The following is a 27534-nucleotide window of genomic DNA, read 5'->3' on the forward strand; positions in this document are numbered from 1 at the left end:
GTGAGAAGGGCAGCCCTGTCCCCACAGGAGGAAGCCCAGGCGTATCTGTGACCTCAGCGTCACCCCATGCTCACTGCTGCTCTGGGCCTGGACTTGGGCTCCTAGAACAGACAGGGAGGTCAGCACACAGCCCATCACAGACACAGACCCACAGGGTGCTCATCTCAGATGGAACTCGGAATTCTCAAACCCCACCCTGAACAGACGCATTCCCACCACACCTCAGGGGCCTGCCTCTCCACACCCCTGAACTTCTCTTCACTCCCAAAGAAATTCTTTGGTAGAAAACACAGGTGCCGTTAGAGCCACAGGTCAGAATTTATCTCCTACCACCTCCTGGAGAGCATCTTCAAGGAGAGCGTTCTGCTCAACGTCATTTACGCTTAAAAACAGAAAAGTATGGGAACTTCACCAGTGGTCCAGTGGTTAAAACTCTGCGCTTCCACTGGAGGGGGTGTGGGTTTGATCCCTGGTTGGGGAACTAAGATCCCGCGTGCCACATGATGGAAAAACAGAAAAGTATGACTTGGTAAGGCACCAGGTAACCTGCCTCAGGGCCTTTGCACCTGCTGTTCCTTTTAGAAAACTGGGGAGAAGACCTGCCCTCCTCTGGGCTTGTGTAAGAGGTGGGTGGTTTCTCATAAGTGTGTCAAGCACAGAGATCAACATTACAAAAGGTTCATTTCTACACACATGGTGAAAAGAGATGACAGTTGTAGAGGACCCTGTATTGTTAAATTATGACGGGCCTACACCGCAGGACTTATGCTAGGGTATTTCCCAAAGCACAACTCTGATAAAACGTCCTCCTCGATACCAAGCTGTAAGTTTAACAACGTCTGAGCTCTGAAGTGAATCAAATTTATATTTAACTCGAGCACATACTTTTAAAAACTTTTCTGCCCAAATCTTTATTTTCCCCAAGAAGTAAAAATGGAGGAAAACCTCGAGTACAATTGTGCATTTACTCTTCTATAAATTTCTATAAATGCAACATATTAAAACCTGTTGCATCTCAGTGTCAACCTTCTGGGTTTTTCGCACTAATAGTACAGGCTGCATCAAGCGGGGCTGAAAATGAAACACGAGTGAAGCTCTGGAACTGGACCACAGAGGTGTTCCTCACCAACCGCTGGCCCTAAAGGCAGAGGGTGGCAAAGGTTCCCCCCTCCACCCGGGGACCAAGAAGAGCCCCATATGCTGTCACAGGCATAAAATTTCTTTCAAGTTTCGTGTTCAGTCTTAAAAATTAACTTGCATTTTACTCCATGACATTTGCTTTACTATAAAAATACTGTTTGAAATCACTTGCCAGTCAAATAACCCTTCCTCCCCCGCTCCACACCAGGGCAGGCAGAGCCCCGTCTGGGAAGCTCACGGGTAGGTGAGCCAGGCACCAAGCTTCGAACACATTTCATTAGGTCCATTTGGGGCATTTCCACAAATGAAGTAATTTTATTCACTCAGGATGTAAACTAAACGCTTCAGGAAGCAATGATATCAATTTCAATGTATTGAAAAATAAATAATAAACAGCATGTTTTCAGTTTTTAAACAAGGATATTAGTTAATTTTATTTACTAATAGAAATAAAAGAAGCCTCTAACCTATAGTCTGATCATTTACTTTCTGTAAAAAGAAACACAAATTGGATTTTTTTTTTAACATAAAAAGGACAAGACCCACAGAAAGATAAACTCCTCTACCTGCTGGCATTACAGAGATTTCCCCAGTTACTGACTGATTTTGGTAGATCTGCATCACCACTGCAAGCCTGACGTCACAATCTGAAGCATTCAGCTACTTCTCGGCATCTCAGAAGCAGCCCCATCCCAGAGTAAAACTGCTCTCTGGCACTTTGGGCACTTTTCCCCTCCAGAACATGAAGCCCTAAAAACCGCCACCTGGAAGAACACAAACATGTCACCAGTCTGTGGTTTTCTGACTGTTCCACAGTGAGGAGACAGCTGAGCAAGGGTGCTGCGGTCCCTGCCACCACCGATCCCACACGAGGCGCTGTCTCTATCACCAGCTCCCTGAAAGGCATGTGTGGATTTCACTGGCTGTTTTAATAGGTTTCAAGAGACATTCATATTAAAATAGGTTCTAAGAGACGCTCATGTTTTAACATGGGCTCCAAAATGTGTGAAGATACACCTAGAATCACATCTCAAGGCATCATCAAAAAGAGATCTGTTCCAGAAAGTGTTAAAAGAGGAAGCCAGGCTTCCCTCACAGCTGTTTCTGGGGCCACATTTTTTCCCATTAACTGTTTAAAAGTCTGAATCAGAAGCAAGAATGGCCACCTCTATATCCGTGTTTGCGTGCGTACACAAAGAAGTACCTTTACGCTGACTTCAGGAAAATAAGGACATTTTGTGTCCCCCAAACATCCGCCTGCTACAGGCCTTGCAAGAGGGTTCACGCCCCCTGAAGATGGGGCAAGGGAAGCCTAGAAGGTAAGAAACAACCCCGACAGGTCTCCTGAGCGCTGTCATACCAGAGGTTCAGGCAGTTTGGCTCATGTGTATGACAGCAAATACCATGCTGTGAGCTCAACGTGAATCACTCCCTAAAGAAAACAGAGCTATCACTTGCTACACTCCTCATGGCATTTTGGCTGTTGATACGGTCTCAGGATGAAAAACTCCCATCAACAACTTTTCCTTTTTGGTCTACACAGCACCATAGTTAGTGGCATGTTTTTTTGTTGGTTGCTTTTAAATCTTAAGCAACCAGGTATAAGAATACAACCAAAGTGACTGATTTGAGGTTTTATAGGCAAAGGTCTCTCTCTTTTTTTTTCTCAGATTTTTGCTCCTTAAAAAAAAGGGGGAAAAGTATGAGGTTTCAAAGCTAAGAGTTACTCTGACCATAGCTGGCCCTCAATCAAGGGACAGCTAACCATGCCATTTCCTCTTTGTTCTTCTGTGCATTATCTCGTGGCAAAATTTCACTCTGGACGCCCAGATCTGAGGTGCCTTTTCATATTAGATATAAATTAATCCAAAGGTCTAGAGCTCTAAATTCCCAGAGTCATGACAAACGCTTAACTTACTTCAAAAATCTCTTGCATAAGTATCTCATCCCTCGGCTCAAACAAACGAGAAGGTCAAAGGCAAGAAAGGATACATACATTGGAGCATCTCCTATAATCCATATACACGCGCATTCTCTATACAGGTTCTACATGGTCAAAGGAGTTGTTTCAGCTAATATAGCCTCTAGTGCGGAGTTCGTCGGAACACAGCCCGTCGGGGCCCCACCAGCATCATACGAAACAGCAGTACTTCTTCCACCAGGACTTGGACAGGGTCTTCATCTTGTCCGGAGTCCTGCTCTTGGACTTCCTGGGCTGCTGCTGAGAGTCCGAGTACTGGATTCCGGCGACGATGGCTGCATCAAAGACCTCTTTGAGGTTCTTCTGAGTCAAGGCCGAGCACTCGATGTAGGAGGCAGCTTTGATCTCCTCAGCACACAACCTGGCCGCCTCCTCGGGCACGGGTTTCTCTTTGCATTTGTCCAGCTCGATGAGGACTTTGACGTCTTCTCTGAGATCCGACTGCGTCCCCACGAGGATGATGGGGGCTTTGGGACAGTGGCAGCGAATCTCCGGCACCCATTTCTCACTGACGTTCTGGAAGGAGGAGGGGCCCACGACACTGAAGCACAGGAGGAAGATGTCGGCGCTGGTGTAGCACAGAGGCCGGAGCTTGTCGAACTCATCCTGCAAGCGAGCCAAGCACCCACACGTTATCTTTTACATCAGTTCTCATCAGCACAAAGACCGTTTTTCTGGAGAGGGTCTGGCAGGTAACAGAAAGCCCACGAGGGATGGAAGGAAGAGCGAGAGTCCTCAAAAGGCCCCTGTTGCCAAGTGGGGCAATGCTCCCAGCCCCTGGAAACCTGCCCGACGTGCTCAACGTTTTCCTTGATGCTCTAGACCTACTTGCAATTTACCATAGGAAAGGTCCTTAAATTAGATGGATTTTCAAAATAAAATTTACTTTCTCTAGGCTTCAGCACAGAGTAACTCAGACCCACTCCTTCAACTCTGGTACTTAGTCAGGCTCTTAAAACGAACACAGTACCCACGCTGATCCTCGGGGCTCCACCCTGACTCCAGGGAACCCCAGTCTGTGAACCCAGCGCCTCTGTAAGGACCCATCCCTGCCCATCCTCACAGCAGCGATGAGCCATGCCTGTTCCATCCCATCTGCGCTGGGCACACCCAGGGCACATTCAGGGCACACGCGGTGCAGAATCATGGGAATCAGACACAGGTCTGGAGTTGAGGACCCAGACTTGGCCACTCTCATTAGGGACCCAGAGAATGTGTGCCTCTCAATGTCACATACAACACTGGTGAATACAGTCTCACACTTGCTGGATATAACACTTCTCGATTTATCTTTTTCTCCCTCCCTCCTTTTCTTTTACTTTCCCTCCCTTCTTTTCTCTCCATGAATCCCAGAGGCCCCCACGCACGAAGCTTTGGGAGGATAAAGAACCAGAGAAAGGGTGTACCCACCCAACTTCTGAGGGATAGAGAACTGGATGGAACAAGTTAGAGCTGATTATATAAACCAACCACCCACCACGCTGCTGAAGGCCGTGCCGCACTCACTCACTAACAGAGATGCATGTGGGACTCCAGGCACCACGCATCAGACACCAGACTCCAGGGGATTTGGCTGGGGACAGACAGACATGGCCTCAGCCCTTGTAGGGACATCTGTCTCCAAATCAGTGTTTCTTTATATCAAACACCCTAGAGTTCCCTGCAGCACCATATTTAGCTAACTGAAAGCTTTCACTCATCTCTCTTCTAGGAAAACATTTACATCATCTCATTTCTATTTGAAATTTCTATATGTGGGTGCCAACCATCCTCCGGCATAAGGTGACAAACAGATTCCCAGCAGCAAGGAAAAGGTAAACGTCACCCAGGTTTCTGCCGCTCAGTTGACACATATGATTATTTACGAGCTATTATTTACGTGCATGTTATGCTGCATCTGTGGCCTTTTTCTAGGGATAAGGGAAGCCTGGATCTTTTTATTTGAGTTCACTTTCCTCATCTGAGGCTCCGTATTTCAGTTTGTGGGGCAACACCCAAGTAACAATATTAAAGTCAACCAGTATTAAAGTCCTTCCTCAGGAAGGAATACGGCCTCTCTCCGTGTCACTGCCACTTCTCCGACTTCTACATGCAAAAGTTAAAGAGAAAGAAAGAAGAAAAAAAGCCTTGGATTTCTTAGTGCCAACTCTGTGCTGAAAGAAGAAACACAGAAACCCATCCAGGTGGCCCACGGCCCAGCCACGAGGATCTTTTAATGAAACATTCCCTCTGTTCTCGGAGGCCTGCAAGGAAGAAGCACAGGACGGAGGCGTCGCCCGCGCTGCTGGCAGTCACTGCACCTGCTGGGCCCTGGATCTGGGGTTGCGTTACCAATAAAAAGAAAGGTGAGCACAGGCCCAGGCCTCGTGACCGGGCTTTGGCAATCTGGCTCCCAGACCTCTGAGGTTCTGGCTGAGGGACTCGGGAAGCAAGGCAGAAATTAAATCCTGCTGACCAGAAATCTTAGCTATCTGCTGAAATAAATGCAGCACACATACGTGTGATAAGGCCAACTGTAATGGACCCTCAAGGAAACATGTTCTGAGGCCCAGAGATGTGCCTGGGATTCAGGGCAGGGCAGGGCCGGGTGGGATTGACAGGCTGCTGGACAGCAGTGCTAGTCAAGCTGCAGTCGGATTTCTTCTTTTTTTTAAGTATAAAGATTTCCCCAAGTGCCTCATGGTTCAGAAGGCTGAAGAGTTTTCACCTGCTATTGGTCACGCTCTTTCAGTCTGATCAATTTCACGTGGTGTGAAATTGATCACAGTGAAATTTCCACAGCATTAAAAACTCCTTTTAACATCTTACATGCTCACTGAGCCCCCAACAAGAAAACTCCAAGGCACAAGAAGCGATTTCTAGTTATTTACCCAGCTCTCAGCTGCTATGTGAAACCTGCGTTTGGTCCCTAGGCGACGGCCACCGGTGCTCACATTCTCTGGGACTTTGCAAAGGAGGTCGCTGGAGTCGCTGTGTCCTCAGGAAGCTACCATGACAACTGCCTGTGGGGGTGGGCGCAGTGCCACGGGCTGGGACAACACGAAGGGAATATGGCACGTGTCAAATCAAGTCCCTTAAAAGGTAGTTTATCAGATCTGGAGTAGGGAGGGTAGGAAAGGACTACCACCTTACCCAGCTTTGCTTATGGTCAAAGCAAATACTGATACTTGGGGAGAGGGAAAAAACTGACTTTATCTCACCAGCTGTGTATTTTTCACAAATAGTTTTTGAAGCTGGTTTTCTACAAATCTGTAGACGGTTGGCCTCATTCCTTACACAATTAGACATACTTACTAATCAGGTAAGAAATACTGTGAATCTCAACCAAAAAAACTGCTGGGAGGGCTTCCCTGGTGGCACAGTGGTTAAGAATCCGCCTGCCAATGCAGGGGTCCCAGGTTCGAGCCCTGGTCCGGGAAGATCCAGCTATGCCACGGAGCAACTAGGCCCGTGCGCCACAGCTACTGAGCCTGCGCTCTAGAGCCCACGAGCCACAACTACTGAGCCCGTGAACCACAACTACTGAGCCTGCGCTCTAGAGCCCGTGAGCCACAACTACTGAGCTCATGTGCCACAGCTACTGAAGCCCACGTGCCTAGAGCCCGTGCTCCGCAACAAGAGAAGCCACTGCCATGAGAAGCTCGCGCAGCGCAACGGAGAGCAGCCCCCGCTGGCCGCAATTGGAGAAAGCCTGCGCCCAGCAATGAAGACCCGACGCAGCCAAAAATAAGTAAATAAATAAAACAATGGATCTATTCAAAAAACAAACAAACAAACAAGAATAACTGCTGGGAGAGCAGAAGGATAATTTCCAAATAAACCAAAGCTTACCAACTTGCACCAAAACCTTTTCATTTCCCGAATTATGAACCTTTTCCATGAACATACGTCTAGAATGATTCTCTTGATGCCCTGACTTTGAAACAGACCCTATTAAGGAAAAAATTAAATTCTTTCTTGATAATTCAGGATCATTTCTACATAGTGTTCCTGGTAAAAGACCTATTCCTCTTTCAAAATTGCTCAGAGATTTTCCTCCTGGGTCTACCCATCCTGCCCCTTGAGCTGACTTTGCTGTCCTCCTCCTGTAACCTCACTGGTTTCTTTCACAAGTTCTACTAACAGGTAGACTGTAAGTCTGTTGAGCAGCAAGCCCATGACTTAAAGTTTGCCTCCCCCAGGACCCAGCACTCCATTTATTGATTGATCCACTCTACAAACCGTGAAGAAGCCCCACTCTGTACCAGGCACCGAGAAGGCATGAGGCAGGGAACCCCAGCCCGGGAAGCCATGTCTGCCAGCAGAACCAACACCTGACAGGCGAGCCAGTGGTGGGCAGCTGCCTGCACCGGGCTGCCTGCTCCTCCCTAAAGGGTCCCAGATAAGCACACCCTTTGGTGTCTTGAGTTCTCCCGCCTTCTGTCTTATTCTCGGGCTGTTCAGCCGCCACATCTTGCTACAAAAGGGAGGCCTCTGTTTACGGAGGCACTACTCGACCCTCATTTTATTTTATTTTTTGGCTGTGCTGTACGGCATGCGGGATCCTAGTTCCCCGACCAGGGATCGGACCCACGCTCCCCACGTTGGAAGCCCAGAGTCTCAACCACTGGACCTCCAGGGAAGTCCCGGCCTTCATTTTAAACATCAGAAAATCTGACCCAAGGTAGGAAAAACATCTTTATACAAAGCAATTAAGCTTTCATTATAAATAGCAGCAGGGCGTCCAGAAAGATTAAATATTAGAAGAGCCTGTGTTCTTTGATTTTTCTTTTCCACAGGCAAGAAAATGCAGACCGGTTGGTTTTTTCTGCTCCCCATAAAGGGGGAACTGGGAAGCCCCAGTGGAAGTGTAAGGACAGAGCAGAAGAGGTTTGGCTATGACGTGTGCCACCGTGGCCACCGCCAAACCAGCGTTCTGCTGGGGATCAAGGCTGCCCAGTCTTTGTGTCACATCGAGGTTTGAAAAACAAAGCCCTGACTGGATTTGCTGTCCCAAGTGGGTGAGTAACTGAGAAGCCCTGGTGTGGAGGAGGTTCTTGGGGACACTGGAAAGCCAGCTTCTTCTTCAATGTATATGGTCGTGTGACACCTCAGAAGTGAAGTGGGCACTTTTACCTGCCGACAAAGTACCCCAGCACTTTCTCAAGTGCTGGGGAGACTACATGCTTAGTAACTTGTCACTTTGGCTAACTCAAGAGACGGCACCCTGGGCCCTCACAGAGCACGGTGAGAACTCAGTGACGTGAACACCATTCGGGGGGACCGGGGTCCCTGGAGCTCTTCAGGGACACCCCAAAGGGGACCTCACACCGGGTCTTCCCACCAGCTCCCTGGCTGTCTTGTCTAAGTGCCTGGCCAAGACAGGAATAAATGTTCGCGATTCGGAAGGATCAGGTCCCGGCTCATTCATTCCTCCAGCTCAGGACAGCCTGGGCCGCTGTATCTCTGCTTCAAGGGATGGGAGCAACCCCAGCAAGTCCAACCATGCTCAGGAAGGGAAACATTAACACTTACTGACGTGAACTCCATCTTCTTCTTGAGTAAGTTTATTAAGTATTTGGCTTGCTGACCTTTAATAAAATGATCGTAAGCTACGGCCAACTTACTTTGAGAAATGAGCACAAAGCAACATTGATAATTTTTAATAAAAACCAGAAAGTAAATAAGAGCCAAAATTCCCAGAAGATAAGAACGTCTCTTGACCCTGTTTCCCCTGTCCTGCCCACACAGAGCCGGGCCAAACCCTGTTTTATTGGCACGGAGCTCTGTGTCCCCACCACCACCCTCTGTGAGGGGCCATACGTGGGGGTGGGGCTCTAGAATGGCCCAGCTGGGGCGGGGGTGAAGGGCTTTAAAAGGCCCTGTCCTCGCCCAGCACTGAGCAGCGATGTGATACTGACCTGTCCTGCAGTGTCACAGAGCTGGAGTCTCACGGGCCGCCCATCCACGGAAACCACAGCTTAAAAATAAGACCAAAAGGACTGTCAGGGGGGTCTCTTTTAACCTTTTCCAGAAGAATGATAGTTTTAATTTGTATGACCATTCTCACTCCAAACCCTTCAGCTCCTATTCTGGGTCCCCAGTGAATTCAAGACTTGCCTAAAACAAAGAGGCCTGTGAGGCATTTCTGCACCCAAACCTGCAGGGTGGGCAATTCGCTCCATGCCCCAGAGAAGGCAGGAGGCCAGAAGCTTTGACGGCACCCAGAAGGGCCTGCGCTCTTCTCCCAGCCCCAGAAGGTTTATTTTCCTGTCACACTTGTTTCAAAAAACCCAAAAACAACACTGGGGGGTAAGTGGGAACCAACCTTGCAGCTTTAAGTCAGTGGAAAAATCTCACAAATAATTCTGCTTTCCCTTGGGAAACGTTCGGTGACTTTGGGGTTTATCATAAAAGTGTGGCTTGTTTTGAGAACACGTGCAAACACAGGCTGCCCGCATTGTCCTGCTTATAAAAGAGGGCACAGCTTATCTCTCCATGTCAGCTCAAAGAGCGGATTAAAAGAGAAAAGGAAAGGAAAGAAAACCATTCCCACCTTTCCACTGGGAAGGGGTATCTGGGGAGGGGCCTGCATCAGGGCGCTGCTCTGAGGTTTCTATTTGCATGAAGTACTCCGTTTTGTCTCAATACAACTTTCTAAATTGTTTATACATGTTTACACTACTCAGTTGGGAGGAGGTAAAAAAAGGAAAAAAACAATATCGTTTAGGTGGGAAACCCAGTAGCACAGCACTGTTTTACCTAGGGTGCCTTCCAGGTGGAAGAAAGCAAGTCCTTGCCACCATGACTTTCCAAAAGATCGAGAAGCTTGTGTGTGTGTGTGTGTGTGTGTGTGTGTGTGTGTGTGCTTTAAAAAAAAAAACAGAGAAAGTGTTTCACCCTAGCTTCCATGGATTTTAACTTTTTCTTAAATTTCAAAAAGACTTGAAAAATCAAGAATAAGGACTCCTTTATCTTGATAGCTACCAAACCAAATGATATAGCACTGTACACATCAGAGCTTTCAGCAGCTTAAAGAGACACTGAAAAGATACTAAGACTCAGAAACAGAGCCCATGGGGGCGGTGGAAGCGGGGGCAGGGGAAGCGTTGGTGCTCGGAGGGAAGAAGCTGTGTTTACTCTCCAGGTTTAATCCAAACCTCGGTCCTCCCTAGTGCTTCTAGTGCCATTTCCACTAAATCCACTCTCTTCCCCCGTCTCCGCGGCTCTTTAAAAGTGGAGACGCCCTCGGGAGGGGAGCCACCAACAGGAAAGGACGGACCCTCGGGCCACAGGTAATGGCACCTGCCCGTCACCTTCCGATCGAAACCCGGCAGCAGCGCCAGCAACGTCGACCTGACGCAACTTCTCTACCCAGGAAACTGACCAGGCCACCTGGGCGCGACCTGTTAGACCCCACCGTCTGCCCCTGAATGGCGAGGCGACCGCCGCTCCCCGCGCCAGGGTTAAGGCTCCCGGTCCCCGCGGCCCCACGCCCCCCGCAGGCCCCCGGCCCCGGCCCCGCTCACCTGAGAAGTTGTCGAAGGCGGTGGGGATGTACTCGGTGGGGTAGCCGTTGGTGGTGTAGCTCACCACCAGGCTGGTCTTGCCCACCGCGCCGTCGCCGACCAGCACGCACTTGACGCCGCGCCCCTCCGCGCCGCCCGCGCGCCCCCGGCCCCCCGGCGCCCCGGGCCCGCGCCCCCCACGCTCCCGGCGGGGCGGCACGGGCGGCGCCTCGCAGCGGCCCGGGAACGCGGGGTCCCCCTGCTGCGGGGGCATCGGCCCGCGCCCGCCGCGGGGGGAGCTGTCCCCGACCCAGGCGCGAGGTGCAGACAAAGGCGGCCGGGCGGCTCGGGCTGGACTCGGGCTCGCGCGGCGCCGGCTCCGTTCCGCGGCCGAGGACTGCGGGCCGAGCGGCGCGGAGCCCCGCGCTGTCTCCTCCCGCTTCCCGGCGGCCAGGCGCGCTGGGGGCGGGCGCGGGGAGGAGGCGGGGCGGCCGTTCGTTCACCGCGCCGGGCCCACAGCGCCCCCGCCTGCGCGCCGCGCTCTGCGCTCGAGCCGGAGCCGGAGCCGGGCGCGCGGGGGGCGGGACCGCGGCCGCGGGCGGGGGACCCAGACAGCCGCCGGGGGGCCGCCGGACGCCCGATTGGGGCGGCGCCGAGGAGCCGGGCCGGCAGAGGGCAGCTCCTCCCGGCGCCGACACTGACGCCACCGCCTAGAGGCCCGCGGTCCCGCCGCCTGCGTCCACGCGGCCGGCGGCCAGGCTCCTCCGGGCCCTGCGCCCCTCGCCCCCTTCTCCACGCGGTCCCGGCCTCCTCGGCCACAGCGCTGCACCCGAGGGGGGCAGTGAAATGCCTGGGGGACAGTCGTCGGAAGGAGGCTGAATTAACAGCCAACTTTTCGTTTAATGTCTAGCCGCTGCCCGTCGTGTGATTTTTCTTCTTCCAAAGTAATGTATTCTGTCGTTTGAGAGCAAAAGAACGTCAGGTCCTTTGTTAATGCTCGTGTGACTTTCTCTTTGGCGTGCCCTGAACCAGCAAATGTCTTTATAGCCCCAATTCCTACATTTGCTTAAATGTAATGTGGTGACGTTAGTATTATGGTGGTGGTGGGGAATCCGTTTATCTGTGACTCCTTCCTCTACATCTAGTCAGCAGTCCATCCGGAAAGACAGGGAAGCCTTTCTGGGCCTAGTCCGGACACAAAGGCTCCTCGGGGTTTGCACTGTGGTGTGAGAAGAGGCACATACTGTGAACACGAATGGTGATACTAATAATAAAAGTTACAGTAGCTAATAAACATCGATCCTTTCTTACGTGCCAGACACTGGTAAGCACTCAGCATGAGCTAGTTCCTGTCATCTTATCATTACTTATACCCATCTTATGGGTATAGGATGAGAAAATCCGAGGCACAGAGATATTAGATGAAATGCTGAGGTCCCACAAGCGAGGAATTGGCAGTGCCAGGATTCAAGTAGTCTGGCTCCAGAGCCTGAGTTCTTACCCAGTGTCCTTGAAAGCAAAAATAAGACAGTGATAAACTCAGCCTTGGAAGTGTGGCTGTAGTTGGAATGCAGAGGTGGATTTACCAAGAGGCTGGAGCCTTGAATCCATGGCCCCTCATTTGCAGAGAACCTCTCCAAGGCCCTGGGGCCCCTAGCAGTGTGAACACATGGTTATGTTTTTGTAAATTTTTCAAAATCATATATTTTAACCACCACCAATTAATCCCACTATCTCTTTCAACTCTAACTTCTCATACGGAGAAGCTGTGATGTGGCAGTGGACATTCTGAGGATCAAGCCAAAGTAAAGTAAAGTTGGGGAGACATTTCGTTTGCGTTTAATGGATACAGAGCCAGGACCAAGGTGAGGGAAGGAAGGAGACAAGGGAGCAAAGTTTAAGGGGCCAAACTTGCACTTGCCTGACCCAAAGAATGAGCCTTGACCCTGATGGGATGTATCTGTGTGGTTTTCAGTTCCCACATATAGTTACCTTATTTCTAGCCACCCAGGTGTAGGAATGGCCGCCAGTCACGTGCCTACTCTGCAGTATACTGCTGGTATCCATCTGAACTTTCCCACTCTCCCCAGCACCGGAAGGTTCCAGTAGCAAAGCAGTCACAGAGTTTAGATATAGCTTCCTGAAGCCAGACGGTAGTTCGTGGCTATTCTTTCCATCATAAAACACATAGTATTGTTAGATGGGGGTCGGCTCTCTCACCTACACCTGGTCAAAATGGAAGTTCTCTCCCCTCAGGAATATACTCTAACTGCAGCATATACGATTATAAATGCACTATACATTTTTACGGGAAATAGAATTGATGTGAATTCTTGCGTTTTTGAGGACACAAACCTGTCGCAGTACCACAAACAGCAAGTTCACCTGTATGTGAAGTACATTTCCATTCTTCTCTAGAAAACACGTTACAAAATTGAAAAAGTAGTCAAAGGGCATGCAGCTAGGGGTATGGGGGAGGTTGTGTTCAAGAGACACAAAGTTTCAGTTATGCAAGATAAATACATTCTGGAGAGCTAATGCACACCCACGTGACTAGAGTTAACAACATTGTATGCTTGTATCTGCTAAGCTGGATCTTGAGTGTTCGCAAAACACACACACACACACACACTTGAATATTTCACAATATATCCATATATCAAATCATCAAGTTGTACACCTTAAATATGCACAATTTTTCATTGTCAACTAGACCTCAGTAGAGCTGGGGGGAGGGTATGCAGCGAAAAAATGTGGGGAGAATAGTATGATTGAGGTGTGTCAGGTGGTTTATTAAATGTTTTCTTGTGGCTATTTTTGAAGTTTATGGTGTTTGTCGGCCTTTTAAATTGCATAGCTTATTGTGATGCATGTCTCATTTTAAATCAATATTTTTGTACCTAATTTCCTATCCTTAAATTTTTATCCTTTCTCTTACAGAAGGCCTCCAAATGTGATCAGCTTCAGGCCCTACAAAATGTGGGTCTCCCCCGACCTCTAGCCATATAGTAGTTTTTGTATCCTGGAGCCCCCGGCTTTGCTTTGCTCCCTTTTTTATGTCGAATATTGTCCCACTCCACTCGTTTTGGCCCATCTTTCTAGATCCAATTTAATCAACCCCCTGCAGCCTTATTTAAAAGCCACAGAACTAACTGCCCACTACGAGAAGACTTTTCTACAGCCCGTGATACACAAGTCCAGAGGCAGGGAGATGGCCTGGAACTCAGTGCTGACCAAGGCCGGGGCTGTGGACGCCCCTCCAACTGTAAGGTCAATCGGTAAATCTTACAATAGATCAGTAAATCATATGATGCGTTCTCTTGTTTGTTTGCTGTCTGTCTCCCCGTTCAAGCCCCATGAGGTCAGGGACTTTATTTTGTTCATTCTCATACCCGACACTTTACATCATGTGGGGAAAGTAGTAGGTTGCTGTTTTCTGTTTTCTGCTTTTATAAAGTATTTTTAGAGCACATGAGTCCTGCAGCAATTAACAAGAAAGACCATTCCTTTGTTCTCTGAGAATGCCTTACCCCTCCTGTACTCCCCATCTATATCCACCAGGATGGCATAGTTGGTGCAATGTCTCCTTTGTGTCTTGGGTTTGGTAAATTTGGGAAATGCTGGCATTTACGTGGGCAAAAAGCAATCTTCCACTCTTAAGTTCTGGTGCCTCCGTGGCTCTCCAGCCCAGCTGTGAACATTCCCCCACCGGACCCGAGACCTTACACTGATGGACGTATGCCTAATCACTATCATAGCACTTTGTTAAAATAACCTACTGACACTTGCTCTTAATCTCCTAAAAAAAAGCATGACCCTTGCTTCACCAAACTCTCTATCCCCAGCACGTTTTCTATTATATTTTTTCCGTAAAGCTCTTTTACCTGTTCTACTAGCAAAGAGTATCTAATTTTCAAATGCACTAATTATCATGAATTTATACTTTGGAACTAATATAGTAAAAACCATGACAATAGACTTTATACTGTGTACCTTTCACTTTTCTATCTTTTGACATATTCAAGAAAGACGCTAAAATAATTTTCTGATTAATACATTCTTTGCCAGGGTGTAATTTCCATCATCAAATTCAATACAAAGCTTTTTTTTTTCTTTTTTACTATTTATAACATTTCACTATTTACCCATCTTCCATAAATAAGTAACAGCAGGGAACCAAATCAGAAGTGGTTGGTTTCTGGATCTTTCGTGTTAACGGGTCGTGTAGCTATGAGTGTTTGTTCTTTCTTCAAGCCATCACCCTTTATCTTGGACACATTCATCTCTGAAGGAAACTTCTTTTCTTTAGCGGTGCCTTGGTTTTTAAATGTCCTGTGAGAGACCACCAGTTAGAAAATTACTTCTCAGGAATTCCCTGGTGGTCCAGTGGTTGAGACTATTCACTTTCACTGCCAAGGGCCTGGGTTCGATCCCTGGTCGGGGAACTAGGATCTGAGGCTGGGCTGCTGTTCCCCAAAGCATCCTTCTCTGTGTGTTCCAGGTTATGGCTGTCCACTGAGAGGAGCTCCCTGGGGATTGGGAAGTAGAGGACTGTCATATGGCTACACGTGATGGCGGACAGACTCACAGGGCCCGACACACCTTTACTCTCCTCCTGCTCTGTGCCCACCTCATCGTCTTCACAGCAGCCTGAGTTCACTGGACCCACAGAGGCTGCAGCCCCCCACAAAGCACACCTTGCGCTCCCTTTCATGGCCTGGCTGGTGGCCATGTCCGCAGGGCTACTGGGTTTTCTCAAAAGCTTCAACTGGAGCCCTGTACCAGATTCAGCTGGACAGGCTTAGTGACTGTGTCCCTCTTCCCTGCAACTCCCAACCTCGTGAAAGCTTCCCTTCCTTGCCCCTGTGCCTTGGAGAGGCTGTTTTCCTAACTGAGCCCTGACCATACCCTTCCTTTGTCCTTTTTTACCACCAGGGATGCCAGCCTAGGAAAAAAAAAAATTGACAAGGAAAATAATGTCGGCATTTTTCACTAGAGAAGATGGGAGGATCATATAAATGTCACCAGACCACCAGCTGGCCCACCAGTGGGTCCTTGTCAGTAATTGCAGACCCCAGACTCTCCCATCAGTTAGCATTATGGTGAGGGGTCATATGGACATTATCCAACATGTTGAAATTGGGGCCCTGTCTATAGATGTCCTTTTGTCTCTTGCCTGTTGGTAACTAGAATGAATATTTTTTTTTTTTTTACTCAAAAAGAGCTCCCATTGACATGATGAAACTTTCAGATGTGAAAAATCAATCATTAATATTGATTGTAAAAAATACTTCTGAAAAGAAAATGTTTATATTGTTTTTACTGGTCAGATTAGGCTAGGCTGCACTACAGTGATAAATAAACTCAAAATCTTAATGTCTAGAAACATAGGAGTGATTCTTTGGTCATGCAAAATCCACTGCAGGTCAAATGACTGTCTGAGGCAGCGCCCTTCCAAGTGGTGACTCGGGGATCCAGGCTGCTTGCATCTGGTAACCATGCAGCCCAGGACACATGGTTTCCAGGAAAGAGAGTGTGGAGGGTCATCCACCAACTATGAAATGCTTCATCTTTGAAATGACTTCTGCTCACAGCTCTGTATACATGCCATGCATTTCTGTATGTGTGCCCACGTGCTTCTGTGCACGCATCATGCGTGCAAGAGCAGTCTTATAAGAGCTCAAAACTGGAAACAGTCTAAACGTCAAAAACAGTAAAATGCATGAGTAAATTTGGGAATTTATGTTATACTATTTAGTAAAGAAAATTAGTGAGCTACAGATAAATACCACGACAGTAATGAATCTCATGAACAGAATGAGGAGTGAAAGAAGCCAGACACAAAAAAAGGTGTAAACTATCAAATTTGACGTATATATAGTGAAAGCATTTCTAAAGAAATGGACAGAACTAAACAGTGTTAGATGCCAAAGTAATTGAGGATAATTTATACATTGGAAAGGAGAGGGGCCATACAGGGCTTCTCATGTTGAGATGTTCTGTTTCTTGATCTGAATGGTGGTTACATAGGCGTTTGTTTTGTACTAATTCATTTTACCATGTATTTGTTTTATTCATTTTTATGAATTGCATTATATTTCAAAATTATAATGATTAAAAACTGTCAAACCTATAAGTTGTATCACATGGGACTCGTGGTTATTTGCATCTTAAAGAGCTATTTGCTAAAACATAGCACGGTGCTGATGACCTGGGTGCACCTTTCAAGTTAAGTAACAAACTTTAGAGTAAAACTTAAATGTGACTTTATTGGCCCAAATCCTATTTCTACAGAACTTTCTCAGGAATACATGTCATGAAGTATGACTGCATTTTTTACATCTCTAATATTTATTTTTAATAAGGGTATCATCGTGCCCAAGTGTTATTGATAGGTATTTTAATATTTTTAACAAGCTGAACTGATCCTGCAAGATTATTACAATAGAGGTGAATGATGATTTACATACATAAGTTCCTGGAGAAAAATGAAAGCCCCCGGGAGGGCTGTTGGAAGGATGGCAGGTAAATTTGCACTGGGAGCTCGCCGGGGCAGAAAGGTTGGAACCACTGCAAATGCCGAGGGCAGGTACCACGCAAGGCTGAGCGACACTGCAGGCCCCTTTCTGCCCTCAGTCTTTGTTTATTTTCCCCCTGAACCACCCCCCTCCCACCCTGCTCTGGTCTTCCCAGCTGTTGCTGATCTCCCCTGCAGGGAAATGCCCCCATTTCCATTCCCTTAAACCTGCTGCAGCCTCTGAATTGCCCTCCCAGCTGTTCTGACCCTTCCCATAAAAAAGCTTCTTCCCCGGACCCTTGCGGCAAATGATATGTTTCCAAATTCCCTCCCCGAACACACATCACAGAAACTCCCCAGGCCAGACATTTCCCAGCTGCCCGAATCCTCGCAGATGATAAGAACTCTTCAGAAACCCCTCTTAGCTATTGCAAAACCTTGATGTCCTCTAATTTTTCAGCCACCATTGAAGATAAGGACTCGCCATGCAATCATTTCCCAACAACTGTAATCACTTGGGCTGGTGATTCTGAAGTGGTAGAATTATCTTCCTCACTTCCAGAAACCGCAACCATCTGTCTTTTCTAGATCTTCCCGGTTGAGGGCAAGGAAACTCCCACAATCCTACAACAGGGAAGAGAAAGGAATTTTCATACATTCAAATAGGGCTCACAATCCACTTCTGGGTTTGCAACGGCTGTGTAATGCTTTGTGTTTTGTTTGTTTGTTTGCGGTACGCGGGCCTCTCTCTGTTGTGGCCTCTCCCGTTGTGGAGCACAGGCTCTGGACATGCAGGCTCAGCGGCCATGGCTCACGGGCCCAGCCACCCTGCGGCATGTGGGATCTTCCTGGACCGGGGCACGAACCCGTGTCGCCTGCATCGGCAGGCGTACTCTCAACCACTGCGCCACCAGGGAAGCCCCTGTGTAATGCTTTGAATGAATGTGTGCGCATCCAAACACCCTACAAAGCTGCCCAAGTCTGTCTTTGAGAAGAGAGACTGTAGCAGGCAGTCCGCTTTCTCTGTCATGCGCATCGAGAATGTATTAGAAGGCGGATACTGCCTCTGCACACGGGATTGTGCCATTGGTTTGATTTTCGGAGGGAAAGGGGTACGGTTGTTAGCTACGTCATTGCATGGAGGGATTCCACTCGTGAACTTAGTATGACCAAAGAGAACAGTGGCAGTCTGTACAGATGCGCTTAGAGCGTCTGGACCTCAAGGAGTTTACAATCCCAGTAAGAGAGAAAATATCTGTGAAATAACTAGAGTGCAAGGTGGGGTGTAGTGGGGGTAATGGGATGTGCAAAGTGCAACAGAAAGTCAGGGGTGCCTGAGGACGAGCTTCTGGATGGGGAAATGCAAACACCCGTCCTCTGAGACCAGAGAGACTCTCCCCATTCCCCCATCACAAAGCTTCAACCAATTACAGCCACACCGGTGAGGCTCATGATGTCCTAAGCATTTTGTATGCATTGTCATATTTAATACACACAAAATCGAAACATGTACCATTATTGCCCCCCAACTTTATAGATTAGGAAACAGCAGCTCAGAGGGACCCAAGGTCACCCCACTGGTGACTCTCAAGAGGGAGAGGTTTTCACTGTAGCCTACAACCTCACCATCAAAAGATGACAAAGCAATGGGGTTATTTTAATAACAATGCTTTCTTTTTTAGAAAAACAAAAAAGAAGCAAACCTTTAGCAGCATGTCACAGAACAGAGCGATGGGGCAACTCCCTTGATCCCTGATTCCGTCTGAGGTACACAGACTACCCAGGCCCTGATCATGCAGGAAAGACAGGAGAAACAGGCCTCGACGTCTTGTGGTATCAAGGGGAGAAGAATACAGATGTGCATAAATAATAAAACCTGAGAATTTAGGAAGAAAAAAAGAGAGAGACAATTCACAACAATCTGGCAGGTTTTTTTAAAGGCTGAGGTAAAATTATCCTCTTAGTAGCTATTTTTTATGTTTATTAAGATATTAAGAGGATTGTAGAGAGAAGGCTTATGTAGTTAGAAACAGAATCCATATATGTCCCACTGAAATATCATCCTCATTCCTACACATCACGAATCTAAAATCAGTTTATCTGTTCATTAAATCAATTCCATAAACTGACTGAGTCCCTTTGTCAACATAAGGACTCGTTTATGATCCAATCTTTATGTTTAAAATTTTTGTCTATAATTCTAAAAGTTCATTAATCAGCAAAAATTGGAAAGTTTTAAGTTGCATTAGAAAACATTTCATAGTGCAATCACTGTCTGGAGAGTCCTTTCCATCGCCTTTACCAAACTAAATCACAAGGGTCTTTGTTGGTCCAGCTAAAGGTACTGCCATCACTTGCCCTCTGTGCTCTCCACCCTGGGAGGAGTCCTGCCTGCGCTGCTCAGACCCTTGGACACTGCCCCTCCTCCCAGCTCCCCTGGGCTCTGCTGGGGTGAAGAGAGATGCACAGTTTCTAGGCAGACCTCTTAGCAATGACCCCCAGGTTACTACAACCACTCAGGTCCGGGACTGACCCTTGGGCTCTGGACTTCCCAAACATGGCAGGGAACCAGATGTCTGAACTACGGGCTGAGTTCTTCTGGACTATTCCTCTCCAACAATATAAACTGAGCCTAGTAGCCATTGGGATCTAGTTTCCGTAAATTTTGAGCTCTGCCCTTTGGGACTTGAGTGTGTAGAACGCAGTCCTGCCGCGTACGCCAAAGGAACTCCTTCAAATTCATTAATCTGAAATAACCCAACGTTGTAGAAGGTGAAAACGGGCAGCAGGAAGGGTTTTGTGATGCTAACAATATTAGTTTTCTTTTCTTTTAATCCCTGTAACAGGAGTCCGGAGTTTTTTTTTTAATAGAATAAAAGAAAAGGCAGAGAAAAAAGACTGTCCAACAAGAAAGGACTCAAGGACAACCTAGCAGCATGGGCGACTCTGCTCTGTTCCAGGAAAGGAGTTGAAGCTGCCCGGTTTGAGCTGACACGCAGCAGCCCTTAACTGTTGAACGCCTCTGTGCATCAAGGCGGGTATTTAATGACCAGGGTGAGATGGACATAATGAGAGAGGAAGGACCCTGCGTCACACAGAATTAATGTAAGTTAAAACAGCCCTTGCCATGGGGGAGAACTCCAAAAACAATATCCACCAGGTTTGGAGTAATTCAAAGGTAACCGGCTCGAGCCACCATGCGTTTGCCCTTCCTCCTCAGACAGTGGGACTATTCCATCTAAACAGAGGCAGTTGTGTAGGAGAAATGCCATTAATTCACTCACTCAGCAAATACTTATTAAGCATCCACTGCATCGAGCCCTGTAGTTCATCGACAGTTGGGCTCTGTCGCTGAACACAAGGGGTGGAAAGCACTCCTTGTGGAGCAAACGTTCCAGGGGCAGAGACAGACTGTAACCAGAATAAGTGAATGTGGACCTTGTCAGAGGATGCCAAGCTCCACAGAGGAGGTAAAGCAGGGAGGGGAACGGGCCAGGGTATGCTTTAATCGGTGGTCAGGGAGGGCCTCTCGCGGGTTACGCTGGAGCAAAGACTTTGAAGGCGGGAGGGGCCTGAGTGCTGTGGGTGTCAGGAGGGAGTCTTCCAGGCAAGCGGACAGCAAGACAGAAGCCCTGATGGCAGGGACTGTGTCTGAAGGTCAGACAAGCAGCAAGGAGCCTCGTGGGGCTTGGGAAAAGTTAGCAAGAGGGGCATGAGGTCATAGAAGAAATGAAGAAAAGAACATGAGTGTAGGCAGCCGTGGAGAAGGCATCCATTCTAGGTGAGCCGGGAGCTGCTGGGATTGGGTTGGGTGGTAGGTAGCATCGTCTGACTCTGCTCCCAGGATCCCTTGGGCTGCAGAGGAAAAGCACCTGTCAGGGGTCAGGGGTCCTGGAGGCCAGTTAAAGAGGAAGTTCTGGGCCAGAGAGGGTGGGGACTTGACCAGGAGTGGCAGAGGTGGGGATGAGTGGAGGCTGGCTTTGGACATGCCTTGAGGGTGGAGCTAGCACCAGCCACCTGGCACATCGGGTCCCGGGTTTGAGGGTCCACGGAAGGCAGGAAACGTCCAGGGATCACAGCCTGACAAACCAAAGGTGTCATTGACTGAGAGGAGGAAAATTCCAGCAAGTGGAAGTTCTGGGGGAAAGGTTAGGAATTCAGTCTATACATGTGAAGTCTGAGCTGCCTCTGAGCAGTCTAAGAGGAAACATTGAGTAGACGGTTGAATGTATGTCCGGAGTTCAGACAGAGGTGCTGGCCGGAGATGGAGGTGGCATTTCCTCGGCACATGAAGGGTGAAGGGTAACAGGGCGTCAGCTCACCCAGGAAGAGGAGAGTCCAAGGGCTGAACTCCAGGACTCCAGTGACAAATAAAAGGACAGACATTAAAAAGCTGGAAATATTACAGGGAACTATATTCAATATCCTGTGATAGACCATAATGGAAAGGAATATGAAAAAGAATGTATGTATGTATAACTGAATCACTTTGCTGTAGAGCAGAAACTAACACAACCTTGTAAATCAACTATACTTGAATAAAATAATTTTTTTTAAAAGCTAGAAATATTAAGTAAGGTCAAATATCAGAAGCTGGGAAGGGAGCAGTGACTATGTGCCTGCCCAGGGCAGCGCCTGAGTGAGAGCTTGTCTGCACAGCCGCCAGCTGCCCGGCTGCACACTCAGCCACCGGGCCCCTTTGGAACTGGAAACAGTCCTCTGCTCCTCTGTTTACAAGATGGCCAATAATCAACCCGACGTGGCGCTGTGGCCGCCCTGTGTGCAAACGGGTTGCTTCATTAGTTTCTGGTGCCGGGCTGAATTTCAGTGAAGGAGGGGGTGACGGAGGTTGCAGCAAAAGAAATCAGGGGAGGCTGGAGGTGTGTCCTCGGCACAGCCCTGAACCCAACAGGCTGGTTTTCTTTGTGCAGCGCACCCGCTGGGTCTGGACGTTGAGCCTGTCAGGTCAGTAAACAGACCTGCCTGAAGCTGGTTTTGCCAGATAAAGCCCAAGTGTGTTCCAAGCTCACCAGGCCTGAAGGCCGGCCACAGGTGTCCTCAGGCTCTGCTGTGACTAATAAGGAAGCTCCAGCCGTCAATTTCCTCTTTAAAGTAGTAAAATATCTTGTTTATGACAAGCACGTCTTAGGAAGAAAAATGTTCTCTCTGATCCTCTGAATTATTTGAGAAGCTCTTATAGTTACTGTTTTGAAAGTCAAGGTGACAGTTGAATTCTCAAGGTTCATGGTGGGAGTCCAGCCAGAAGAGACACACACGGAGGCCCCGGTGGTCTGCTCTGCAAACCTGAAAAGGACTGTGAAAAGGGCTGGGGAGAGGGCCCAGGGAGCCGTGTAAAAGTGACTTCATTCGAGGAAAACGCTGACTAGTATTTATTACTTCCCTGGAGCGTGCTCTCTTGGGGGTGGGGTCCAGGACATGGCTTCTGAGCGGGGTAGGCCCCTGTGTGCGCCTGAGAGGGCCTCTTACCTGTGCATCATTTCACTTCTTGACCCCCTCGAATCCCCTTATCTGTAAAATGTGTGTATTAGTTTGCTGAGGCTGCTATAACAAAAGAGCAGAGTGGGCAGCTTAAACAACAGACATTTATTTCTCACAGTTCTGGAGGCTGGAAGTCCAAGGTCAAGGTGTCAGCAGAGTGGTTCCTCCGAGTTCTCTGTCCTTGGCTTGTCGATGGCCACCTTCTCCCTGTGTCTTCACGTGATCCTCCCACGACCTTCCCTCTGTGCTTGTCTGTACCCTAATCTCCTCTTAGACGGACACTAGTCTTTTGGATGTGGGCGCACCCTAATACCTCATTTCAACTTCTTTAAGGGTCCCATCTCCAAATACTCTCACCCATTCTGAGGTATGAGGGTCAGAGCTTCAGTACATGAATTTAGGGGACAGAATTCAGCCCATAATAATGTGGATAATACTACTTGTAGAGAGTATTATATTATGCTTATGTTATATATTGAGTATTACGTATACAAAATAATACATATTATCTGTTAATCAAAGTTCTGTTTCTAAATGTTTATTTCTGTACACAAAAAAATTTTGCTTGGTTTCCCATAATCTAATAGGAATTGTTATGATTATAAGGTGAGACCAATATAGATGTTTCCAAAAGGGTACTTACGTCTAACATTTTTTAAGGTATGGAGATATTGTCATGTAATTTTCTTTGGAGTTATCAGGTATGCTTGGGAGAAAGGAGTCTTCTCAAAAGAAGCAACAACCAATGAGGGTCAGGAGAGAGAGATCCTGAGCCAGGAAAAAATAAATCATTTTAGGTGATGTGATCCAAAAGGGTATAGACAGACTGGCTAACCTGAATCTAGTTTCAGTTTTGCCATTTGTTAATTGTGTGACTTTCACCCTCAACAAATATGATTAGTGTGGTAACATGCTCCAGAGACAATACTGTGGTCATGATCTGGGGAAAACACAATTTTATGAATTGAAAATTCAACAATTGTGTTTTTCTCTAGCAAATCAAAGCACAAAGTAAATGACCAATAAACATGGGATGGATGGATGGATGGATGGACGGACGGACGGATGGACGGATGGATGGGAAAGCAAAATGATACAGGAACGTATGAGGACATATTTTTGAGTCTCACTTGGTCTAAGCTCCAGCCAAATATTGACTTGGCTGGTAAAGCTGACAGGAAATCTCACTCCTACTCGTATGCTGGCTACTCCCTCAAGGTAGGTGTTGTGGCGTAGCTGCTATTAAATATTATAGTTCTGGGAATTCCTGGGCGCTGCAGTTGTTAAGACTCTGAGGTTTCATTGCAGAGGGTGTGGGCTCCATTCCTGGTCTGGGAACTAAGATCCCACAAGCTGAGTGGGGCACCCAAATATATAGATAGATAGATAGATTATAGATTATTATAATCTAAATATAGATTATATTTCTGCTTTAAAGCCATGCTGCCTCTTGCTCCATCAAGCATGTAGCCGAGGCTGTTTGGTTTGGCGCTGCCAGCAGGACTGGTGGGATCTTCCCTGGCTCTCAAAATCCCCCCACAGTCAGCATCCCAGGCCACCTGCAGAGCGGAAGTTCCCCAGGTCATGTCCTGGGTACAGATGTCCACATCACTCCATCACCATCCCAATCTTCTCAGTTCACACCTTAGTCCCCAGGTTTCTAGATGAGAAAGACAGTTTTCTAGCGTCTTTCCAAGCAGTCTACATCTGAGCTCGAAACCACCTTGTAACTACTTTGCATATTCTTCCTTTCCCTCCTTTCCCAAAGCTCCCTGAGATTCTGGGCCCCTGCTTGCTCAGTACTTGTCCCAATCCATTTCTTTAACCAGTTGATGAGGCAGTTCTTACCTTTAATGAATTACAAGTTTTCGGCATCCTTTCAGGCTGGCATCAGGCATGATCTCGTGTGGTGGCTGTCCCCCAGTGACCCCACCTCCAGGCATCTGCACCCTCATACTGAGTAGGGGTGACGCATATCACCCACCCATAGGATATTGCAGAAATGACCGAGTGTGACTTCTCTCTCTTACAAAGCCAGCCACTGTGTCACGAGAACACTCAAGCAGACCTCTGGAGCAGCCCACCTGGCACAGAACTGAGTCCTCCCAACAAAAGCCCTGTAAGCACGCCTTCTTGAAGTCAAGCCCTCAGAAGACTGCAGTCCAGCCAATACCTTGATCGCAACCTCATAAGCCAGAACCACCCAGCTAAGCTGCTCCCTAATTCCTGCCCACATAAACTGGAAGATAACCAATGTTGTTTTAGGCCACTACGTCCTGTGTTCATCTGCTAGGTGGCCATAGATAGCTAATAAACCTCGTAAGCACCCAGAACCTTGAGAGTGGATTTCTCTGTCCTTGAAGCTTATTTGCATCATCCTAACACCTTTCCCTCATGTCTAGAAGCAACTCCTGCCTTTCCTGTTTAAAAGACCTCTTCCCTCTCAGCACATCCACTAGGAACCAATGGGTAGAGAAGTGGTTTTTGTGGAGGGTGAAGGGATACAGGTGTCATCCTTCCCCAGATCCTCCCGATGATTTCTCATTTCAGTGTCCCCCGAGAAAAGGTCTTCTGGAATCCTACTTCTTAATCTCAAATTATCTTTACTATAGTATAGAGTCTATGTTCTATGTTCTATATACAGAATAAGAACAGACATACTTTTCCCAAATGAAGAAACCATCTGTATGTGTGTCCTGTACTATATATAGACATGACACATCTTGTGAGTCACATGTGCTAATGAGGGGAATGGAGTCACCCAGATCCTTTCACTTGTATCTTCTTCTGATCCTGAATAAACTTCTAAATGGCTGGCTAGATTCAAGGGGGCTGGGTTTGGTCCAAGAACACAGAATTGGATGTATTGAGAAGGACAAGAACACCACTCTCACTAACCAATCACGTGTCATCTCTGACAAGATCATTTCACTAAAGCTAGTCCTCAACTTTTTCCGCACCAAGATGCCATTGTGCATGCATCCACCCAGCTCTGCAGCAGCCACTCGCCCCAGCAGCGGTTTCCACACTGATGGTCCCGGGTGGTGGGTGATAGCTCTGTCTGCTCCCCGTCTCACCCACCCTCCACGGTAGAACTAAATACATTCTAAGGGGGTTTGCAGTTCACAGTGACTTGGGTATCCTCCCTGACATCTGAGAATCCCTGCTCTAAAGTGATACAAACATATCATGGGAGGGAGGTCACTCCAGTTCTGGGAACACTGTTGTTCAAGAATTGTTTGTGTCCCGAGCCTTGCTGGCTGTCTACTATATGGTGCTCTGTGCTTCTGGCAGCCACACAGCGTCATCACAGACCAGGTATCCTTTCAATGTAGACCTGTCCAAAAGGCATCATTTTGGTTTTATAGATCTGAAACTTTTTGTTCTTCTAAAACCCTCCTGTGAAAGACAACGCTTTGGTTTTGGTGGCTTGAAAGGCTGACTCCTGGCTTCAGTTTCTTCCAGCTCTGTTACCCACCAGAACAGCACATCCTCCTCGTGGACCACAGCCCATCCATTCTGGGAGGCCCACAGGAGGGCCAGCTCGTTCCAGGCGTCTAGTCCTTGCTTAATAAAATTTAAATGAACTCATTTATTCAAAGGCAAAAGTGAGAGGAATGTCTGCTGAATAGAAAATGAAGCCCAGACTGTCCCTCAGTGACATTTCTTCATGAGAGGTTTCAACTACATACGGGTAAGAAAAATTTATAGTTGAACTGAAAAAAAAAAAGAAGTATGTCTGTGTAATTGTGACTAGTTTCTCCTAGCCTGGAATACAAAATATGTAAAATATAAAAATAAACATAGATCTATAGATTCATCTAATATATACTTACCACTGTACCTACCTGGTGTATCAACAGTGAACAAGACAAACGCAGTCTTTTTCTCATGACGCTTACAGACAGTAACAGACAGGCAGTGTTAAACTATGAATTGTATTGAATGTTAGGAAAATAAATAAATAAATGGTGTCTGTGAGCTGCCTGAGGGCAGTTCTTTGCTTCCTTGTTCACAACTCCTTCCCCAATACCTAGAATCCTGCCTGGCACGTAGGAGGAAGCTAACATGTATAGAATGATTTGATGAATTTATAGACTTATCATGAGATATTATAACAAAGAGACAAAGTGTGGGAAGTCAGGGAAAGGCAGGACATATAAACACCGAGAGGAAAGATGCGCAGGAATCATTCACATGAAGTGGGTGGGATGCAGAAAAGCATTCCAGGAAAAAAGTAAAATGGGCTTTTAAAAAGAGTGGGAATTATTAAAGGAATTCAAGATGGGGTCACTATTAAGAAATTCATTAATATAATAAAACCTAGTAATAGATCTATGAGAAAAATCATATGACTGCCTGCATCGATGCTGCAAAACCTTTTATAAAATGCAACATTCATTCCTGGTAAAAACAAATTAAAATAGGAATTAATTGACACCTTCTTAATCATAGATAGATACTTAAAACTATATATACCTTAGTCCTAAAGCCCTAAAGCCAGCATCCTGCTAATGGGAAAGCACCAGTGCACAAACAGCACTTCTGCTAGGATTAGGAACAAGGCAAGTGTGTCCATTATCACCACCACTTGCCACACTGTATGGGAGGTATTAAGCAATGCAATTAGGCAAGAGAAAGCAATGACAGATTGGACAGGTAAGAACTGAAAAGAAACAAAACCATTTCTATTTGCAGAGGATCTGATCACATAACTGTAAAACTCAAGATAATCAATGATAAAACTAAAACAAAAGAATTCAGTAAAGTAACAAGTTATAACACTAACATGCAGAAATCATTAGCTTTCCTAAAAAGTTAGCTGATGAAATGAAAGGAAAAATCTCATCTACAATAGCAACAACGAAGGTAAAATATCCTAGGAATGAATTAATCCAATAAATGTACAA

General features: G+C 47.2%; 1 protein-coding gene and 2 long non-coding RNA genes across 5 annotated transcripts in view; 1 reads left to right on the plus strand and 2 right to left on the minus strand.

Moving 5' to 3' along the window:
- Positions 1-1540: 1540 nt before the first annotated feature.
- Positions 1541-11074, minus strand: RHOU (ras homolog family member U). The gene is made up of 3 exons (XM_067711165.1): positions 10630-11074; positions 9022-9080; positions 1541-3727 (listed from the first exon to the last, which is right to left on the minus strand). The coding sequence occupies exons 1-3, from the start codon at positions 10880-10882 to the stop codon at positions 3272-3274; spliced, it is 768 nt and encodes a 255-aa protein (XP_067567266.1). The 5' UTR covers positions 10883-11074; the 3' UTR covers positions 1541-3271.
- Positions 10271-16736, plus strand: LOC137209461 (uncharacterized). The gene is made up of 3 exons (XR_010936071.1): positions 10271-10395; positions 13549-13886; positions 15110-16736. It is a non-coding gene; the product is annotated as an uncharacterized lncRNA (long non-coding RNA).
- The window catches only part of LOC137209460 (uncharacterized), a 60395-nt gene continuing 46669 nt past the window's right edge, over positions 13809-27534 (minus strand). The window contains exons 1-5 of one of the 3 annotated variants that reach the window (XR_010936069.1): positions 24184-26821; positions 23268-23392; positions 18829-18952; positions 17641-17749; positions 13809-14940 (exon numbers count right to left, since the gene is read on the minus strand). This is a non-coding gene — a long non-coding RNA (uncharacterized lncRNA). Of the gene's footprint in view, positions 14941-17640; positions 17750-18828; positions 18953-20409; positions 21599-23267; positions 23393-24183; positions 26822-27534 lie in introns of those variants that run through there. The other 2 variants (XR_010936068.1, XR_010936070.1) reach the window with 2 other exon arrangements.

The sequence above is a fragment of the Pseudorca crassidens genome, chromosome 16 (assembly GCF_039906515.1).
Source record: "Pseudorca crassidens isolate mPseCra1 chromosome 16, mPseCra1.hap1, whole genome shotgun sequence".
NCBI lineage: Eukaryota > Metazoa > Chordata > Mammalia > Artiodactyla > Delphinidae > Pseudorca > Pseudorca crassidens.

Coding starts and splice junctions, on each gene's coding strand:
- RHOU (XM_067711165.1), bottom strand. CDS start 10,882: ATGCCCCCGCAGCAGGGGGACCCCGCGTTCCCGGGCCGCTGCGAGGCG. Junction 9,081..10,629: donor CGCCTTCGACAACTTCTCAG/GTGAGCGGGGCC, acceptor CTTATTTTTAAG/CTGTGGTTTCCGTGGATGGG. Junction 3,728..9,021: donor TCTGTGACACTGCAGGACAG/GTCAGTATCACA, acceptor GCTCGCTTGCAG/GATGAGTTCGACAAGCTCCG.